The sequence below is a fragment of the Phocoena sinus genome, chromosome 17, assembly GCF_008692025.1.
Source record: "Phocoena sinus isolate mPhoSin1 chromosome 17, mPhoSin1.pri, whole genome shotgun sequence".
NCBI lineage: Eukaryota > Metazoa > Chordata > Mammalia > Artiodactyla > Phocoenidae > Phocoena > Phocoena sinus.
The window spans coordinates 63,703,968-63,712,731 of record NC_045779.1 but is presented as its reverse complement, the minus strand read 5'-3'; the positions used below and the strand labels follow the sequence as shown (position 1 = coordinate 63,712,731).

General features: G+C 47.1%; 1 protein-coding gene across 1 annotated transcript; it reads left to right on the top strand.

The window, feature by feature from the left end:
* The first annotated feature begins 503 nt into the window (after nucleotides 1–503).
* Nucleotides 504–8,441, top strand: KLHL38 (kelch like family member 38). The gene is made up of 3 exons (XM_032609576.1): nucleotides 504–1,856; nucleotides 6,716–6,821; nucleotides 8,152–8,441. The coding sequence occupies exons 1-3, from the start codon at nucleotides 504–506 to the stop codon at nucleotides 8,439–8,441; spliced, it is 1,749 nt and encodes a 582-aa protein (XP_032465467.1).
* Nucleotides 8,442–8,764: the final 323 nt, after the last annotated feature.

Below are 8,764 nucleotides of genomic sequence, written 5' to 3'. Positions count from 1 at the left end.
TGTTACAGAGGCCACACCCCCAGAATGACACCTGTGGGGAATGACTAACACCCAGAAAGATGTTTAGATGAGTTTACTAAATAACAGACATGCTGAGAAGCTGGAGAAAGGTTCACAGACTTCTGCTGGTCAAATGCACAGACTGTCATCTTGCTTCAGGTTAACATTTCAGACCACGTGACCATTTGCCACCTTCAACTTGCCCAACTTATCCAACCACCTTTTCTTTTTTTTTTTGGTTTTTCTTGTTTTGTTTTTCTCAGATTGTCCGCAGATGCTATTTGCCTGTTACCTTTGAGAGTAATCGTAACCTAAAAGAGAGGTGTCAGCTGTGAGGCCCACGCCACAGGTGGTCTCCCTTTCTGGTCTTCACTGAGCCATATTCTTGGCAATACCCACAGGCGTCTTGGTTGAACGGACATAGGTGCTCTAAGTCTTGGAGCCGCTGCAGCTAAACCCTCCAGCACGTGCTCCCTCTCGGGACTTCTCCCCATCTCTGTAGGATGGACGAGGCATCGCCAGATGGGCTGCTCTTCAAAGACCATGACTTCTCCTCTGACTTGTTGAGGCAGCTCAATGGCTTGAGGCAAAGCAGGATCCTGACTGACGTGAGCATCTGCACGGGGGCCTGGGAGATCCCCTGCCACCGCAGCGTGCTGGCCTCCAGCAGCCCCTACTTCTGGGCCATGTTCTGCAGCAACTTCCGGGAGAGCAGCGAGCCCAAAGTCCAGCTGAAAGGCCTCGACTCCGCAACTCTGGAGCGGATCATCCTGTATGTGTACACGGGCGAGGCACACATCACAGTGGAAAGCGTCCTGCCCTTGATGGAGGCCGCCTCCATGCTGCAGTACCCCAGGCTGCTTGAGGCCTGCTCCTCCTTCCTCCAGAGCCAGCTGGCCCCCAGCAACTGCCTGGGCATGATCAGACTCTCTGAAATCTTCAGCTGTGAGACCCTCAGGAAGAAAGCCAGGGAGGTGGCCCTGACATACTTCCCAGAGGTGGCCGCATCGGCTGATTTGAAGGAGCTCTGGGCCTTGGAACTGATAGACTACCTGGGAGATGACGGGCTCTGTGCGGAGGAGGAGAAGGTGTTCGAGGCCCTCATGGTTTGGATCAAGCATGACCTCCAGACCCGGAAGCAATACATGCAGGAACTGTTCAAGCAGGTCAGGCTGCAGTACGTCCACCCAGCCTTCTTCTACCACTTCATTGCCAACGACACCCTCCTGCAGTCCTCGCCCCCCTGCCAGACCATCTTGGAGACAGCCAAGAGGCAGCTATTTTCTCCGTACAGCACCACCAGTGCCCCGGGCCTCCAACCTCTGTGGCATGTCCCCCCAAGAAACTCTTACCAAGACTTCCTCATCCTCTTGGGTGGAAGGAAGGACAACCAGCAGACCACCAGGGACGTCCTGCTGTACGACGGACAGACCGGCCAATGGCAGAGCCTTGCTAAACTCCCGGCCCGGCTGTATAAGGCCTCGGCCGTCACCTTGCACCACAGCATCTACCTGCTGGGAGGCATGGCGGTGGACGCGGGGAACAGTGTGCCCAGCCCCAAGGTCTACATCTTCTCCCTGAAATTCAATCAGTGGAGGTTGGGGCAGCCCATGCTGGCAGCCCGCTACTCCCACAGAAGCACTGCCCACAAGAACTTCATCTTCTCCATCGGGGGGATTGGAGAAGGACACGGGGTCATGGGCTCCATGGAGAGATATGACAGCATCTGCAACGTCTGGGAGAGGATGGCCAGCATGCCACTGGGGGTCCTCCACCCTGCAGTCGCTGTAAAAGACCAAAGACTCTACCTTTTTGGAGGAGAGAACATCATGCAGAACCCTGTGCGCCTTATCCAGGTAAATGGTCCCTCCCACCATGGCTACACATACACACATATACATACATAAATACATGCATATACACATATGTACATGCACACTGCATACACAAACACATACATATATATACATACACATACATACATGCTTGTCAGTTGCAGGGGAAGGAGAAAGGAGAGAGGGAGAGAAGGAAGGAAGGAAGGAAGTTAGGTTAATTTCAGCCAGATTTTATCCATTTATGAATTCTTTTTGTATAAGATTAATACAAAGGTACATCAGATACATCTAAAGGTTCTCCCTAGAACACATCGAATGCCAGATAGTGAAGTCCTACAGGAATACTGCAGATGCTTCTAACCAAAATCAGTAAGGCCTTAGAAGAAGACTCCCAAGCACTGGTCCATAGTCTGTTACCAAATCCCCAGGAACCTGACCTCAGATCTGCTGAATCAAAATCTCTATGTATGGGGTCTTGACATTTACTGTACAAACGTTTACAGGAGATTCTAAGGCACAGCCAGGTTGTGGAACCCCTGCCTTAACGATAGGTAGATGCTAATTTCACTAACAAGCTCTCTGAGAAGTGTGATTAATAAAGATCAAAATGTCAGAATACTGGGTGTTTTCCACCTTGACACAAGTTCTAATCTCTGCAGTTCACCTAGATATGAAAAACTTCAAGCCTCTACGTGATATATAATCAAGGAGGCCCCTGAGATCTGCTGTGTTCATTTAGAGGAGTTATATTGGGTGCCAACCACAGAGAAGGCCCTGGGGACATGGACATGAGCAGTAAATCCCACTTACCCTCCAGGAGCTTATGAGACAACTGCAATTCAGATGCTGAATAGAGGGGTGCTCTAAGAGCATAAGGGGTGCCCTAAACCAGTCTCGAGGGAATCGGGGAGGGTGTGAGGGTTCACTGAACTTTGGAGGGAACTCTGTGAGGTTGGTTTAAGCTGACTTGAGCAGAGAGGCAGAGGAAGAGAGAAGGTAGGTGAGGATGAAGAGTAAAAGAGGAGGAGAGGGCTTCCCTGGTGGCGCAGTGGTTGAGAGTCTGCCTGCCGATGCAGGGGACACGGGTTCGTGCCCCGGTCCGGGAGGATCCCACGTGCCGCGGAGCGGCTGGGCCCGTGAGCCATGGCCGCTGAGCCTGCGCATCTGGAGCCTGTGCTCCACAGCGGGAGAGGCCACAGCAGTGAGAGGCCCGCGTACCACCAAAAAAAAAAAAAAGGAGGAGGACGCACAGGGTGGACAGAGGGCTCTGACGTGGACAGAGGTGGGCGGGCAGCTTCTCTGAGCAGACGAGCCTGCGTCTGCGTCTGGAACAGGAGTCACAGTCACCTGCTGAGGGAGGGGTGGCGTTCCCGGGTAAGGGAACAGCTGGCACAAAGGCCCCGAAGTAGAAAGGGGCACGGCCCTTCGCCTGGAGGTGCCGAAAGCATGACCAGGTTGCAGCAAGTCTGTGCACCAAGGCGGAGCTGGGGATGGTCAGTCCCCCCATAATCTCTCTCAGCCCCCTTCCCAAGCCACGCAAGCAACCCCCTCCACCAGACTGCTGCCCCTGAGACCCCCCTACAGAAATTCCAGAACATTCCTGGGGGGATGAGTGTGGAGATGAGGCTGATCTGGCAGGGCTTTCCAGGAACTGGGGTTCACGCCTAAGAGCAGCAGGGTCGGTGAAGTTGTCAAATTTGCATTTTTAGAATCTCCTGGACGCTTTGTGGAGAAGGCACTGCAAGAGGCGTGAGTGGACAAAGGAAGGAGAGTTGGGAGATTCTTCTAGAGGTCCAGGCAAGGGATGATGGCGGCTCAGACTAAGTTGGTGCCAGTGGAAACAGAGAAAAGTGATCATTTCAATGCAATCCTTTTCTTGTTTTTCTCTCTCCTTCACTTCTCCAGCCCATATTGTCGACTCTTCGCTGACCATCTAGGCAGATTCTAAGTCTGTTCCAAATCCCACTCATTTACTTGAGCCAAGGGAGACATGTTCTGATCCCCTCCAAGCTCTGGCCACACAACACAGGTGTAATAAAGAGCTTCTGTGTAAAGCTAGAGCCCCTCCTACATTTTTTTAAAACCATTTTTCAAAATAATGTCAACAAATATGTTGATGATTTCACATTACAAAATTGTTACCGATTCCTAAGAATAAATACAAAGCTCAAAAAAGCTTCTAAGCTACCTCATCAAGAAATGCTTAGGACGATTAAACAAGAAGCTTAAATAGCCAAAAAACGAAAACCAAAACACTAACATGTGAGAGATCCTTTTACACCGCAGTCATGAGAAGGGGAAATGGGGAAAGTATTAATTTGGAAGCTCTTCTTATCTACTTAGCATTAGCTTTGTAATGGAAATTGTACTCATTCAGATATCGTTCAAGATGGATGCTTGGGGTTACTTGATGGGGCAGGTTAGATTTTCAAGTATAGGTTCAAAGATTTCTTCATCGGATGGTTTATCTGCACGCAAGCATTCTTTTTAAGGACGAGGCTGCCATGGCGTTACTGTGCAAATTGTGTGTGTACGCGTACCTTTCTACCTGGCCTTCTTTCTACCCCTATTGCTGGATGGCGTTAAGCAAATCCTTTACCATAACAAAGTATCACTTCCTCCATGGGTCAAAGACCATCCTTTGTTGTCCTTGCCTCATCCTCTCTGGTGGCATGGTGAGGATTGTGAACAAATGTTTAATCTATTTTTGAAACCATCCCCAAAGCTAATAGAGAACAGAAAGCCAGGAGCCATTTACTCAAGTAAAATGCAACCAGTGTTTGCTTTTCCTCCAAGGACCTCCTGTTTCCAAAGAGTGTTGCCTACATATTTGCAGATGAAACCATGAGGCTTGACAGCCATTGTGGTTGCCCCTGTCTCTAGCTGTGGCCTCCTCTATGCTTCACCAACTTTAAGGACGGACAGAGACTTCAAGAGGGCTTCGGTCTTGAAAGCCTCCATCAAGAAAGCCACACCGAAGAAAAAGGAACCGTCCTGCACTGTTGGTGGGAATGTAAACTGGTACAGCCGCTATGGAGAACAGTATGGAGGTTCCTTAAAAAATTTTAAATAGAGTTACCAAATGATCCAGCAATCCCACTCCTGGGCATATATCTGGAGAAGACCATAATTCAAAAAGATACATGACCCCAGTGCTCATTGCAGCACTACTTAACACTAGCCAAGACATGGAAGCAACCTAAATGTCCATCAATAGATGAATGGATAAAGAAGATGTGGTACATATACACAATGGAATATTACTCAGCCATAAAAAAGAATAAACTAATGTCATTCACACAACATGGATGGACACAGAGATTATCATACTAAGTGAAGTAAGCCAGACAGAGGAAGACAAATATCACATGACATTGCTTATCTGTGGAATCTAAAAAAAAAACAACAAAAAAAGATACAAATGAACTGACTTACAAAACAAAAACAGACCCACAGATATAGAAAACAAACTTATAGTTATCAAAGGGGAAAGCTGGGGTGGCAGGGGGATAAATTAGGAGATTGGGATTAACATATACACACACACATATAAAATAGGTAACCAACCAGGACCTACTGTATAGCACAGGGAACTATACTCCATATTTTGTAATAATCTATAAGGGAAAAGAATCTGAATTCAGTTATATATATATATAACTGAATCACTGTGCTGTTCACCTGAAACTAACACAACATTGTAAATCAACTATACTTCAATTTAAAGAATCTACAAAAGGGACTTCCCTGGCGGTCCAGTGGTTAAGACTCTGCGCTTCCACTGCAGGGGACACGGGTTTGATCCCTGATCAGGGAATTAAGATCCCACATGCTGCAGGGCACGGCCAAAAGTACAAACCATCACCAAATATCTTTAAACACTACTAATACTGAAATAAAAGCAAATTAAAATAGTAAATGCTTTTTTTTAATTTTTAAAAAAAAAGAAAGAAAAGCCGCATCTCCATGGCCCCAAGCAGAGCCATGAGTGTGGTGGATAAAGGCACAGATTCTGGGTTCAATCAGACCAGCTCTTCTACTACTCTAGCTGTGTGACCTTGAGCATGTCATTTCACCTCTCTCAGCCTCGATGGTCTAATCTGGAAAATAGAGGGAAGTAATGGTATCTACATCATAGGATGGTTGTGAAGATCAAATTTGGTGAAATGATAAAGTATAAGGCCTTTAATATGGTGGCAAAAATATTTTGTACAGAAAGAATTTCCGGTCAAGAATATTGGAATACTTTGTTCCTTCGTTTCATCCTATATCTCTTGTGCTAAATTCTGCCAGTAATGCACTAATTGGCATTTGACACTTAAACTTTAAACTGCGGGATCTAACAGGAGCACGTGTTCTGGGCATCATGATTTGCTGCTCTATTTCAGACGAAGGCCAAGGAATCCTGCCTCCACCTCTTTGCTCTTTCTTCCTTTTCTCATGCTTACTTTCTTCTAGGATTCTAATGACTTTCAGGCATGACCTGTTGTTCAAAAGCCTTCCTCTTTTAGCCCTAAATTTATTCTTGGCCCTAAGAGGCTCTCGGATACGCTGGAACATTTAGAAATTTAAACATGAGCCAGAAATAAAAATGATTGAAAAATCACTGGTTTTACGCATGTTCAAGTTGCTCCATTTCTCATTGAAAGGAAAGAAATGAGCCAAGCAAGGTAAGCAAACACATACTACAAACACTTAACTCTTTCTGTTATTTAATTATATTTTGTTTACTGATAGTAAGATAACTACATTTTAAGAACTGGGAAAAAAAGTGAAAAGAAAGAGAAATCACTGCTCTTTCACCCTCTTAATTACTATTTCTATCTTTTAAAAACGTTATCACTTTAAAATGCAGTGCCGTGATTATATTTCTCTGTCAGGTTTATCACATTTCCAGAAACACGTGGTTCAAAATGGAGACGAGAATGATCAAGAATGTATGTGCCCCTGCCGTGGTACTTGGGGAGCGGATTGTCATCGTGGGAGGTGAGTTTTAACAGAAGATCGAGAGGCTGGACACGAACCTGGCATCTCCCACGGGAAAATGGTCACTGATGTTTTTCTACAAGACAGTCTTTCTTTTTCTTATAAATTTATTTATTTATTTATTTTTGGCTGCGTTGGGTCTTCGTTGCTGCGCGTGGGTTTTCTCTAGTTGTGGCGAGCGGAGGCTGCTCTTCGTTGACATGCACGGGCTTCTCATTGCGGCGGCTTCTCTAGTTGCGGAGCACGGGCTCTAGGCACATGGGCTTCAGTAGTTGTGGCTCGCGGGCTCTGGAGCGCAGGCTCAGTAGTTGTGGCGCACGGGCTTAGTTGCTCTGTGGCATGTGAGATCTTCTTGGACCAGGGATCGAACCCATGTCCCCTGCATTGGCAGGTGGATTCTTAACCACTGCGCCACCAGGGATGTCCCAAGACAGTCTTTTTAAAAGCACATAACTGAACCACTTTGCTCTACACCTGAAACTAACACAACATTGTAAATCAACAACTCCCCCACATAAAATTTAAAAAAATAAAATAAAAGTACACCCATCCAACTAGGGGAGTGTGGATGACTTGACAAAGCTCTTTTCTCATCCAGAAGTTTCTCCTTGTCAAACAAGGAATGAAATAATGAACATATTTCACAGAGTTGTGATCATAAAATGTGCTCATCTATCTAAACCACTTAGCACTATCCCAGACCCGGGGCAAATACTCAGAAAAACATTTGCTGTTGTAAGTAAGATTAGCTGCTAAGGGATCATTTCTCTGTAGTTGTAGTATAATACTATGGTTAGGAGGGCTGGTTTGGGGGTCAGATAGACCTGGGTTCAAATCCTGACTCTGCCACTAACTGGCTGTACATTCTTAGGCAAGTTATTCATCTCTTTGTGCCTCTGTGCGCTGATCTGTGAAATGGGGATCAGAAGAGTACCCACCAGATAGGGCTGTCGTGGGGACCCACTTCTGAGTTCCCAAAGGCTCCGTCTTGGGATTGTGAAAGCTCTTGGATGAGCATATGAGAAAGATGAAAAAGCTAACGAGGCTGAGAAGGGCACTGGAATCTCTGCTCCCTATCTAAGAACGAATGACATAAGTGTTGCCCTCACTTCGAGTTAAGATGCAGAGACTGAAGTCAGACGGATCTGGGTCCAAATCCCAGCTCTGCCACACACAAGACCTTGGGCAGGTTATGAAAACATTCCATGCTTTACCTCAGAGTCCAGCCTCAGGGTTAGGCGATGACAGAGATCAGACAGGTCCCTGGACCGCTGACCTCCAGTCCCAAATAAGCATCGCTGACCCTGTCGATATGCCATTTGTTTTTCAGGTTACACAAGGAGGATCCTTGCTTATGACCCTCAGTCCAACAAATTTGTCAAATGCGCAGACATGAAAGACCGGAGGATGCACCACGGGGCCACGGTGATGGGGAACAAGCTCTACGTGACGGGTGGGCGGCATCTGACCACGGACTGTAGCATCGAGGACTCGGCCTCCTTCGACTGCTACGACCCTGAGACCGACACCTGGACGTCCCAGGGGCAGCTGCCTCATAAGCTCTTTGACCATGCCTGCCTCACTCTCCGGTGCATCCCTCACCCCTCCACCACCCCCTGAAGCCCACGAGAAACTGAGAAGTCATCTGTCCTAGTCAAGATGCTCTTGTTGCAAGAGACAGAACACAGCTCCAAAAAGCTTAACCCTGGAAGGGTGTAGGGAGAGCTCACAGAACTGAAAGTTCCAGAGCCTGGAGGCCTGGGACCAAGCATACTGTTGACAGAACACTGTCTCTCTGTCTCTGTCTCTATCTCTGTCTCTGCCACTCTATCTTTTCTCTCTCCCTTTCCCTCTCTCCCTCTCTCCTTCTCTACTTCATCTCTGTTAGGCTCTACTCTACAAATAAGCTTCTTTATCCACACAGTGTGAGAACAATGGCAACT

Bases quoted from the DNA above. Each gene is read 5' to 3' on its own strand.
- KLHL38 (XM_032609576.1), top strand. From the start codon at position 504: ATGGACGAGGCATCGCCAGATGGGCTGCTCTTCAAAGACCATGACTTC. The intron at 1,857-6,715 runs GTAAATGGTCCC...TTTCTCTGTCAG, and splicing joins ACCCTGTGCGCCTTATCCAG to GTTTATCACATTTCCAGAAA. The intron at 6,822-8,151 runs GTGAGTTTTAAC...TTTGTTTTTCAG, and splicing joins GCGGATTGTCATCGTGGGAG to GTTACACAAGGAGGATCCTT.